At 36.7% G+C, this 13,084-nt stretch overlaps 1 protein-coding gene across 2 annotated transcripts in view; it reads right to left on the bottom strand.

The window, feature by feature from the left end:
- PRKD1 (protein kinase D1) overlaps positions 1-13,084 on the bottom strand; it is a 347,647-nt gene that overhangs the window by 18,945 nt on the left and 315,618 nt on the right. For both annotated transcript variants that reach the window (XM_070358662.1, XM_070358663.1), the window contains 3 exons: positions 7,353-7,514; positions 6,699-6,797; positions 5,512-5,779 (listed from right to left, as the gene is read on the bottom strand). In XM_070358662.1, coding sequence (XP_070214763.1) covers positions 5,512-5,779; positions 6,699-6,797; positions 7,353-7,514 — 529 coding nt within the window. The remainder of the gene's footprint in view (positions 1-5,511; positions 5,780-6,698; positions 6,798-7,352; positions 7,515-13,084) is intronic.

Raw genomic sequence — 13,084 nt, forward strand, 5'->3', positions numbered from 1 at the left:
TTATACTATTTGCACACAAATCCTGATTAATTCACTGATATATTATTGGTAAGAGTATCTCTATAATGCTGGTACTCAACTTATTATAATAGCATAAATAATTAATAAGTTTAAAATATTCCTTGAAATTAAAAGTGTTAGTCGCTCAGTTGCATCTGGCTCTTTACAACTCCATGTACTGTATCCTGCTAAGCTCTTCTGTCCAAGGAATTCTCCAGACAGAATGCTGGAGTAAGTTGCCATTCCCTTCTCCAGGGGATCTTCCTGACCCAGGGATCGAACCTAGGTCTCTCGCACTGCAGGCAGATTCTGAAAGGTTGTTGTTGAATCACACGAAGACACCGGGATTCTTGGCCCCCGGAGGAGAAGAATTCAATCGGGGGCCAGAGACGAGGCTTGATCGCTCAGAGTTTTAGCGTAATAAACTTTTATTAATAAAGGAGATAGAGAAAGCTTCTGACATAGGCATCAGAAGGGTGCAGAAAGAGTACCCACTTGCTAGTGTTATCAATGAAATTATATACTCTCCAATGAATCCAAAGAATGTCTGGAGGTTGAAAAGACCTCACCAGACCTACTCCCATAATTTACATTTTAGGATAACAGAATTAGCCAGAAGGTTTAATCCAGAGACTGTCCTCAGGCAGGATACATTATTGTTATATAATCCTTGTAAAGTAAAAGTAAATGTCGCTTAGTCGTGTCAGCTCTTTGCGATCCCATGGATTGTAGCCTACCAGGTTCCTCCGTCCATGGGATTTTCCAGGCAAGAATACTGGAGTGGGGTGCCATTTTCTTCTCCAGGAGATCTTCCCAACCCAGGGATCGAACCCAGTTCTCCCACGTAAAGACTAGGTCTATTTCCATAATTTACACTTTAAGATAACAGAATTAGCCAGAAGGTTTAATCCAGAGACTGTCCTTAATCCAGAGACTGTCCTCAGGCAGGATACATTATTGTTATATAATCCTAAGGAAATGTAGAGAAGGAAAAAAAAGTTTGTCCTTTCTTCCTCCTTGAGAATTCCAGACCCCTCTCTCCTTGGGGACCTCTAGACTCCTTATCAACCTGCCTAGGAAATGACTCTCTCAATTCTTTACTGTCTGAGCCACAAGGGAACGCCTATAGGTTCTTAAATATCAAGACATTAGAAACAAGCACCCTTTGGTGTGCAAAACGGTGAGCTATAAAGAATGGAAACAGGGACTTCCCTGGCAGTACAGTGGTTAAGAATCTGTCTTCCAATACAGGGAATGCAGTTCAATCCCTGGTCAGGGAACTAAAACATCACATGCCACAGGTGACTAAGCCCGCCAGTGTCACAGAGACCCAGTGCAGCCAAAATAAAACAGTAAATAAACAGAAATCAATTGTCTAAGAAAGAAAAAAAACGACAATCAATGACTTCAAGTCCACGCCACTCTGTGACCTTAGGCAAGTCATTTAACCTTTTCAGTTTCTCACTAATACAGAGACTAAAATGCTTATTAGAGGACTGCTGTGAGGATCAAATAGCACAATAAGAGCTCAAACACACCAATATATAGTACTGTATTGAATCCATGTCTATATTAACAGAGAAAAAAGCATGATAAAGGAATTTTCTCATTCTGACCCGTCTATGTATGCTGCAAAGACCTTACAACTTTCTTCTATCTTTTGCTTTTTCATGCCAAGAAATAAAAAGTACAACTAACAGTATGACTGAAGAACACTTGGGAAATGCACACAGAAGTTTGCATATAATTTCTAAAATTATACAATCAATTCTTGGTTACCCGCCAGCGCAACTGCGTAGCTTACTGTTCTGCTATCCTTTTCCTAGATCCAAGTCCTTGGCTCACCCCACACCTGCATTCTATAAATGCCTTTCACATCCTTTATCTCTTTCAGTCTCTATTACAACTTCATTACATGGGCAGGAATCATTACTCTGTTTTACAGATGAGAAACTGAAGCCCAAAGAGGTAAGTGATAGCTAATTAGAATGGCAGGAAGTACAACATCTCAAAACTACTTCACTGCTGATCCTTACCTCTGATTTATTAGAGTCACTGAGGTGCCTAGATTTTTACTTCCTTGATTTTGAATTTTTGCTGGTTCTGGTGTGGTTTGCAGTATATTGTAATATCAGCTGTGACCACTCTTTGCCAGATCCTAGTTTGCTTGTGTACTCATCAGATCCTACGTGCTTAATATTATTTGGTACTGGCCCTGTGATTATACCTAATCTGGAAAGTATTTGTTCCCAACAAGATAATGGAATAGAATCTAAGCCAATAATTACTGTTGTAACACCTCAGTTAATATTATGACATAATTTGGCCAGCTTTTCTTTATATTCAATATTACTTCTGGTTGTATACCAGCAGGTAGATAACTCATTTGCTGTCAGGGCTTCTGTTAGCAAACAGTACAACTCCTGTGCCTCAAATGTGGAAATGAGCTGGAAAAAGATGCTGAGAAGAAAGGACAATAAATGTGCAAACTGATACTTGAGTCATTTACAAGAACAAGATTCTACATGAGCTGGTTACCATATCATTTTGAGTGGCAGGAAATTTTTAGTGCTTAGACATTTCTATAGCCAAGTAAAATGTATTCTTTCTGGTCAAATATAAATGCTTCTTGAATTAGCCCATGTAATTCTCTTTTGTGCAATGCTGTATCTCTTCATTCTTTACTGACTGGCCTAAGTTCCATCTCCTCTGAAAATTCAATTCTGACTAGTCAAGTCCATAGTGATTCCTTCTCCTCTGAACTTGGAGACCCTGATTTTATACCAAGCTAACAATTCAAGAAAATATATGATCATTTTCCCAAGTTCATATAACTCATCTCCCCTATAAACTTTCACGTTGTTTGAAAGATATTTTATGTTTTGTCTTTTACTTTCACATTACTTACACATGTATATTGTAGTTTCCCAGCAAAAGTTCCTTGAGCTGTTGATATCCATTCTTTTGCTTTCTAATACAAGTGATAATTAAACATTTACAGCCTATAGCTAAGAAGATTACATCCACATAGAAGGCCAGCATATTTACATGATACCAGAGACCAGGCATGATTTGTTCCACTTCTTCAAGCAAAGTACTCTACTACTCCAAGGAAAAAACATTTTAATGTGAAGGCTATTTTCCTAATTTTCCAAATATTCCTGCAGAACAGGAAAATGTCCGACTGGCTGTAGAGATATTTCACATTTGTGCTGTGGTTAACAACATCGATTTATTTTTACTGGATTTCTAGATTACAGGTATCAAACATAATGTTAATTGCATTTAAAGGTAATGTTCCCCGGCAAGTTCAGGTCACAAGGTTATTTGACAATTCCCTCTTTTCTGCCTCCTGGATAAGAAAAAGAATTACACTTCCCTTTTTGCCTCTGTTGACTTATCCTAAATATATTTCATTAGTCTTTCAGCTACATGGTAATTCTTTTGAAGGTCAAAGATTCCATTAAGATATATCCACCTAGCTATAATTTCAGCTAATTAGACAATGTTAGTCAAAGTCAAAACTACAGTGAGGTAGCAGTCGGAATGGTCATCATCAAAAAAGTCTATAAATAATAAATGCTGGAGACGATATGGAGAAAGGGGAACCTTCCTACACTGTGGTGGGAATGTAAACTGGTGTGGCCACTGTGGAGAGCATTATGGAGGTTCCTCAAAAAACTAAAAACAGAGTTGCCATATGATCCAGCAACCTACTCCTGTGTATATACCCAGACAAAACTATTATTCAAGAAGATATATGCACGCCTATGTTAAGAGCAGCACTATTTACAATAGCCAAGACGTGGAAGCAACCTAAATGTCCATCAACAGATAAATGGATAAAGAAGATAAGTATACATACAATGGACTATTACTCAGCCATCAAAAAGAATGCAATAATGCCTCTTATAGAAACATGGACAGACACAGAAATGATCACACTAAGTGAAGTAAGTCAGAGAAAGACAAATACCGTATGATGATCACTTATATGTGGAATCTAAAACATGATAGAAATCAACGTATCTGTGAAACAATAACAGACTCACAGATACAGAGAACAGAACTGTGGTTGCCAAGGTGGAAGGAAAGTAGGGGAAGGAAGGAATGGGAGTTTGGCATTAGGAGAGGCAAACTATTATATATACGATGGATAAACAGGGTCCTACTGTGTAGCTCAGAGAGCTATATTCAATATCCTGTGACAATTATAATGGAAAATAATATGAAAAAATATATAATGAAAGTGAGTCACTTTACTACATAGAAGAAATTAACACAACATTGTAAATCAACTATCTTTCAATAAAATTTAAAGAAAGTTGCAGCCAATAGTAACTCAAAGCTTTGATAATGGATGGACTGTGCCATTTACAATGAACAGTAGTCTAAGAACTAATTATCCAGGCAGTTTATACATGCTTTTTTCCAATTTCTATACCACCATGTGTAATAACAGGTATCAAGCAGATATTTATCTATGAATGCATTTGCCTTTTCAAGTGGTTAAAAAGTCTCAACAAACGTAGAACTAGATGTTGCCTGAAAACTAAAAAGGAAGCATGACTAAGGGTTAAAGAATGGATGTTCAGACCATCTGAGCATAAATCCTGGCTCTGCCATTTACCAGCTTTGTGATTTTGGTGGGGGTTCACTCCTTTTGCCTCAATGTCCTTGCCTGAAATCTAGATATAATAGTAAAATCTATCTTAAGGATTTTTTGGGGTGAGAATTAAATAAACTCCAAAGCATGTTAATGAAGAACTCCTTTGTGAAGCATGCAGTGAGCCATTTTCTCTAGCCTGACTGGGCCCACCACTTCTTTTTAAACTATCTATCACTCTCCCTTTAAGAAGTAAATATTTATTAAGGAGAACTTAATTTTAAATAATGAAACACTGCCAAGGTAATCTACCCTAAAAAATCATCAGGATATATATAAGAAATTATACATGAAATTATCTAACACTGAATAAACAGAAATAATCTAAAGTATAACACTAGGGAAATGACTAAATAAAATATTATATACATGCTCTAAAGCCACATACAGGAAAACGGTATACAAAGAACTCGGTATACTAATATATGTAATGTGATAACTAAAATATCAGTATCATAAGGTTCTTGTGTCCATTGTAAGTTAAAAGTGCTTAAAACATAAATAGGCATATAGTAAATCAAAGATTACTGTTAGTAAAGATCAAGTATTGCCATTGTATCTATGTATAAATATTCATAAGTTCTTAGGAAATAACCAATGATGAACAGTTTCTCTTTATTTCATTTACCTCTTAATTTTTATTTCTTAATTTCTCTATATGTAAGTTTCACCAGTAGATATTTTTGTCTCCATTTCCTTTACTTCTCAACCCACCTCAATCAGTTTGTGCCCCTACTCTGGTGGGCAATTTGCCATGAGCATTTATCAATTTAAATTTCATGACCGAATCAATAATGTAACACTTAATGAGGAAATCATTATCACTTCTGAATAGGAGATATTACCTTCGTGAGAGATTTCCTTCCAAGGATTCGGTGGATACATGAAAGCTGCATTCTGGATTTGGTCGTGAATGTCCTCATCTTCATTAAATGGGAACGTGCCACTTAAGCTTACATAGATGATGACCCCAACAGACCACATGTCTAGAGAGCGATTATAGCCCTTGTTCCTTAGAACTTCAGGAGCCAGGTAAGCTGGGGTACCCACCACTGACCTCCGGAAAGACTTCTCTCCAATGATCCGGGCAAAACCAAAATCACAAAGTTTCACCTGTTGATAATAATGGTTTGAAGATACAGTCAGGTCACTAATTTGTATATCAGTCTGTCTTGGTCCACAACAGCTAAAAAACAACTATAATACTTTATATATATTGTATGGATTTCTCATGGTAGAACTAACAGCTATTTTCCATTTTATGTACTTTGAGGATAGCAATTCATGAAAAGACACAAAAGCATATTTTTATTCATAAAAATATCATCTAAACATTTTCCCTTTCTCCTCCTAGAACTGAGAGACAAATGTGAAAATATGTATACATAAAAGTAGGTTATTCTGTTTTACAAGGCAGGAAAACATCATGCAAAGTGATGGATTTAACTCAAGGACTTATTATATGTAAAGGCTGAAGGATAAGCACACGCCATCATTCACAATATCCTCAAAATTAGCTCTGCATGGAAAGGTAGCCAGGATCTGAGGGCATCATGGAAGCAACACAGAACAGCCACCTTGGTCAGGTCACTTCACACACGAGGGTATCTGGAAAGAGATCAGTTGTTTTGCATTCTCTGAGTTGAGGAAAAGAAGAAACTTCTGTCTTCATCCCTGGGAACAACACTGAACTGCAATACCCTGCCTAACATTAGAGAGCTGGCAGCATCCCTGGGACTCTGAAGTTGTCTCCCTCTCAGGCCAGTGCTCCCAGCACTGACCTAGTGCTGCCGGTTCCCCAGGATGTCCACACCACGGCAGCAGAAGCAGGATGAGAGGCCTGGTGTGCATTATATTATAAAGGCAGGCTGAACTGAGATGCAGAATGACAGAGGCAGTCCCCATAGTACAAGAAGGTAACAAATGGATGAAGACAGACAGGCAAAGTTTTGAGGAGAAAGGGTGACAGAATGCAGCAAGGGAGCCAGTGATGCTCTCGGCAGCCTTTTTGCTGAGAGGCTTTCATACTTGCCTGAGGGAAAGGATCAGCGGATGCTAGCAACACGTTTTCTGGTTTGAGGTCACAATGAACAATATTTTTAAAGTGTAGATGTCGCAAAGCCACAAGTATCTATAAAGGAGAAAATCATCAACATCAGCTTATTTTAATCTAAAAGGTCGGTTCAAAATGTTCTCTACTAGGACATAAATTTAGAGGGTCAAGAGAAAACTCAAAATGAACAGTGACATTTCTTTATGCTTCAGACCCTGAAATAAGCCAGCATGTTTCTAAGGAAACTTTATTGGAAAAAGTACTATATTATGGTAACTAGATGGCAACCGAAACAGGTAAAGATAAAAGAATTCAATAATATCTAACAGGCTACACATTCCTGAATATTTTCAAAGATTCAGGACTCAGCCACTGTGCATTTTAAAATTTCATGAGCAGTTTTAATACCTGTGCCTGCATATACATTATTCATTTGGTACTATCCTAAACCCTGACTACTACAGATATAAATTAGATAATAAAATAAGCCATTCCACGTTTTTTTTTTTTAGTGTAGTTCAGACTCTGGAGGTAGGGTCTAAACAACAGGCCTAGAAAGCTCTAGTTAAATAGTGATAACACCTGATATTAAATATTACCTTTTTTATTTCCTGACTCTAATTGATTTCTTACCTGAGTAATTAAAAACTTCGTTATATGCTCTGGCAACCTGCCCTTTTCACTTGACAAGATCATCTCCAGCATGTCTCCATGGAGTTTTTCCATAACAACAAACACTCTTTCAGGCGTCTCAAACATACACTCCAAATTTACAACACCAGGGTGATGAAGGTTCTATTAAAGATAAATAAAGCACTTGAAGAAAATGAGTTTTTGATACTGTTTGGCAAGCTCACTGATTATACAAAACTGTTCAAGCTTAAAGCTATGGAGAAACCCACACTTTAGATTTTTAACACCTCTAAATTCCACATGTGCTGCCTTATATTTTTGAAATTCTAATGTCTCCAAAAAATACATCTTGACTTTCTGTGCACAGTGAGTATTTTTTTCTATGCTATAAATCAAAATTCCAGCACAGTGAATTGCTAATTAGGTTTTAATTAGAATATCATATTGAAAAATCTGTAGTTTCTTAGGATCATCTCCAATATTAAGCATACTGTCCTAAATAAGTTTACTAGGCCATCCGTACACACTTAGTAGAAATTTAATGTAGACAAGATGAAATACGTTCATGGAGTGCATCTGACTGCACTGATGAAGCACATTAATCAGTGCTTTTGGAGCTGCTGCCGTGCTCTCGGAGGCTGCTCTCGTTTGCTACAAAAGCTCTTACACAAGAGTAAAGATCCCCATGAAAACAGCAAATATTATTGAGCCTCTGTTTTGTTCAGGACATCACGCTATGTGGTAGTGCTTCATAGTTCTCAAGCACTCAATAAATATTTCCACAATAAACTAATGGCCAATAATGATAGGCTGCATTTGGCTTGACATGTTAATTGTCACACATGTCAAGTAAAATTACTCTTAACATTAGTTGGGCCCTTGTAATGATGCTTAACTCTGAATGTTGGTCTGGGGTCGTCAACAAAAGCCTTTGATCATTTGACCTTTATTTTTTTTCCCCTGCACACAACAAAAAAATCCAAAAATTAAAAGAAGTATTATATATTCCATTAATATTTCAATGAAAAATGGGGAAAAAACATACATCTTGAATAAAAATTACTGAAAGAAAAAAACATGGACTGACTTAAATGTGTTAACAGCTGAACACAGGGAAGAAAATAAATCCTTTATTCCAAGGGAAAAAATCTTAGCCATAAAATTAAATGCAAAATGAAATGTTCACAAATTATTGAAACCTGAAATGGCTCGGTCTTCAGACCTCACGGACAGATGCTGGGTGGTGAGCAGCAGAGGGGACGTGAGTGAATCTGGAACTGTCACTGTGCTCCACGCTACTCCTCAGCGCAGAGAGCCTGGCATTGACTCAACACGGACATACGTTGTGGTTGGCAGTAGCTCCCATGATGAGAACCTGCCTCGCTGGATGAGAACCCCATCCACTACTCTGCAATTCTGCTCTCTGCCTTAGACATCAGATGGGACTTTAATATGTGCTTATTTAATTTGTATTTTTCCAGAATGTTCTAGACCAAAAGTAGAAAATGAATTAATGAGATTGTTTTCTGTCAATGATTTCCCCGTGGACTCTGAAGGACTGTATAAATGTCCTCTAATAGCTTCTTTATGTAAAAGATCAAGGAAAATTTGGCTATTTCTTGGTAAAGGACTTTGAATATACTTAGGTATATATTTTAGGAAATAAAATATATTCAATGAATTCATTGAATTAAAGGTCACCTGAATGCAAACTGGTAAAAGAAATATGTCTTGGAAAAGTTTCAGCTCCTACATTCATTGCACTTGGTCCTTGATCTTTCACCAAAACCTTTACGTTTTACAGGTCTGCTAAAGAATATATTGAATGGTAGCTGAAAAACCTTTCCAATAGCAAAATGACTTTATTTTTTCTGCATAGCTGATATGTAGTAAGTTGATACTTCTTGAGTTCATTATGTATGGTTGAGACAAAGCCATCACAGATGCCTACTCAAAAGCTGTATGCTTTTGGACTCAATCAAATGACCTAACTTGCTTTTACATTCAACAATAACAAAAGTAAGCAGAATATACAGAATCATGTCTTCATTAACAAAAGTCTCTATCCTGATGAGAAGTTAATTTATTTAGCCTAGAGAAGATATCTGAAGACTATAAGAGAGGGAAAAAAAAATTAAAGTTACTATTTTGTATCATGTATCATTCATATTGCCTTTTTAATACCTTAAGGTCAACTCTAAGATGAGCTTTAACCAAAGTAGCTGATATGACTTGTTCACAATTTTAACTTTTTATAGAAACTATGAAATAGCTTTTCAAAATTTTCCTAAAGTAAATTAATTAACTTAAAATGATTTGATGATTATAACATTAACTATGGCACAGTCGTGTTCAGAAAGAACTTTTGTTAACTTCTCAGGCCTAGCTCATAGATTTGGATAATAAATTTCATGGCAGAGTAAGCTATTACAGGACTTTGTGGCCATCTGTTTGTTGCATTTAAGTAATCTAATTTTCAGGAAATGAAACATTTGGTCAAATATAGGAAAGAATAGTGTCCATTCACACATTACAGATTGATGACATATCCATGGGGTGAATATGAGTTATTTTGAAGTCTGGGAGGAAATGCCATTTGGAGATCAAGACAAAAATTTTCTGACTCAAACTGCCTAGAGAGTTCTTATATAATTAATGGAAGCTAGTCATTAAAAGCAAAAGATTTTATAAAAGCAGTAATACTTTATAAATAATATTTAATTAAAAATTTTAGTTTATACATGTATTCTATTTTATATTACACATTTTACATTTGCATTGAGAGTTATTTTACTTTACTCATGATCTTTAATTCTAATAGTGTTGCCTTATTGTAAACCTCACATTGTGAATTCATTCCAAACATCTAGCTGTGATAAATTAATGTCATGTTTTCCCCTTCTTCTACCTTCAGGATTATTATACTCAAATATATGAGAGGTAGGAAAGAGAAAAATTAGATTCAATGTATCTATTCAATAGATTATTTAGGAGTCAGCCTTAATGTGGGAACTTCTGACTACTTTCCTATCAAACAACTAAGTGATTTAGGTCATACTAAGACCAAAAGGAAGAAAATTAAGTGAAGAATCCAGGATCTAAGTTCTAAGTAGCACACAGAGCAGACAGAATACACCAGCACAGAGTGTACAGTGGCAAGAATGGGGAATTGAGCTACAGCAACATGGCAGTGACTATTGATAGTCACTCCTGAACTGAAAGAACACACCATCTTACACATCTTCTAATTACAGTCTTTTAAAATTTATGCTTCACTTACTAACCCTAGAATTCACAATCACTTAATACCTTATGAAGGGGATACCTTGATAGTTGCTAAAAAGTCAGTGTAGAGAGGAGATAATTATAAGAAGACGTGTGAAAGATAATACCCAAATTCATGTGGTAAACTCAGCTATCTTGCCTAAATTTTCTCTTTAGTTTGATAACCAGAAATTTAAAGTGGAAGAAAAGAAAATTTCCTTTTGTCTTTCACCTAAAGGAAATTGTATTAAGTATGAGCCCACACTTAACGCCTTCTACTCTGTCCTCTCCTATCTTCCTAGGTTGCTCTAATGATAAAGAACTCGCTTGCCAATGCAGCAGACTGAAGAAATGCAGGTTCAATCCCTGGGTCAGGAAGATCCCCTGGAGGAGGACATGGCAACTCACTCTAGTATTCTTGCCTGGAGAATCCCATGGACAGAGAAGCCTGGTGGGTTACAGTCCACAGGGTCACAGACAGTCGGACATGACTGAAGCAACTTAGCATGCAGTATGCACACATCTTCCCTCATGGGCTTCCCTGATGGCTCAACGGTAAAGAATCTGCCTGCCAATTTAGGAGACATGGGTTAGATCCCTGGGTCAGGAAGCTCCCCTGGAGAAGGAATGGCAACCCACTCCAGTATTCTTGCCTGAAGAAACACAAGGACGGAGGAGCCTGGTGGGCTACAGTCCATGGAGTTGCAAAAGAGCTGGGCATGACTTAGTGACTAAACAACAACAACATCTTCCCTCATGCTGTATTTTTAAACTTCAGTGATGACAGACGTGCTTCTACTCTGATGTCAACAGGTGAGGGCTGTGTTACACCACATGAGAGCCCTCCTGATTTAACACGGGGTGGGGATCATTTGGTTGTTGCATGCAAATGTGTCCTTATTTCACGATTGGTTGACTAAAGCCTACAATTTATAAACAGTTTCATACTCTAGAACTTATTTTTTAGGAGGTAACATTTTGGGAATGCACACTGATAATAACTCAGAACCAATAAAGCTAACATATAATGTCAGAGGAATAAATGCACCAATATTACTTCAGTAAGACCAAATGTAACAATCCACCCTCCTGTAAATCACTGGGTGACATTTAGATCAATGGAGTCACAACCAAATTTAACCTATTAGACTCTGTGAACTCAGAAATGATCTGATCATTCCCGGTAAAACTGTTTGCATATACCATCCATCAGAATTTGCAATGTAATATTATATTTTTGTGTGGCATTAATTGGCTCAGATTGACCCTGGTTTAATAGTTCAAAATTTTGTGGAAGAAATAAGTTGAAGCATCTCTACTGTCTGTTAACAAAATATATATATTGTGCCCAGATATCAAGAAGGGGAGTCAGCTTTTAGATGGCTAGCTTACAATACACAATTTACCATTATTTGTTCCATCTTAAGTTAGCTACAAGTTCTGTGCATCCTATTAAGTAACACTGGCCCAAGAAAAATTTTTTAAAGAATCAGTTCAATATTTGCATAGAAGAAAAAAAAATCAGGTCAGGCCTGATATATAATTCCTGTATTCACATATATCCATAAACCTATCTACAACCCTCTCTATCATTCTGAACTTAATCTTTTCTGGGACTGATTTAATCTAGCTTTAGATTTCAAGGCCATGCAGACACATGATAAATAGAATGAGTTCTCTCCTTTCCTTATAAAAGGAGAAGAGACTGAATGCAGAGAGAGAGAAGTATGCAAAAAACATACTTACAAAACCCTCTCATCACCTCTCATGTTTCTAGCCCAATTAGCATAAAAAATATGTGCTATTTTCTACTCATCACCAGGAATCTTGTAGGGCGTACGAATGGGAAATCTAAAAAGCGAAATCTAGATTCCTAAACCCACCATGTGGACTCATACACTGAGGTTCCACTGGCACTGTCTGTATATGACTAAAGTTGTTACTATAATTTTGGAGAGTTGAGGGAGTGACTTCTACCAAATGAAAGGCCCTTACACAGCAAGAATACTGTACACATCCAGGCATCTACCCCCAAAACCCCTGACCAAGGCCAGTTTCAAGCTGAATTTAGGCAAAAGGATCCAATATTTGAGAATAAGAACAAAGGCTTAAAAGACAAAAAAAATCAGTAACTGGTTGTTACTTAAAAAAAAAAAAAAAAATCAGTGTTAGTAAACATTCCACCCATAAAGTGTGACCCTCTTTCCTCCATGCCATTACTCAGCTTGTGTTTAGTGAAAAGGCATGAATTAAAAGAATGGCATGTTAAAACAAGGAAGTTGGAATTTGTAGATCAAGGTGTGTTTACTGAACATAAAGGTTAAAAATTGGATCAAATAGCTCGAATTTTTTTTTTTTTTTCTATTTGCTACAAATGCATGGCAATAGACACACATTGGAACATTTTTTTATTTCCTGCTAACCTACCTGGCTGGAAACATGAACACATGAATCCAATCTCATCCCAA

The sequence above is a fragment of the Bos mutus genome, chromosome 21 (assembly GCF_027580195.1).
Source record: "Bos mutus isolate GX-2022 chromosome 21, NWIPB_WYAK_1.1, whole genome shotgun sequence".
Taxonomy (NCBI): Eukaryota; Metazoa; Chordata; class Mammalia; order Artiodactyla; family Bovidae; genus Bos; species Bos mutus.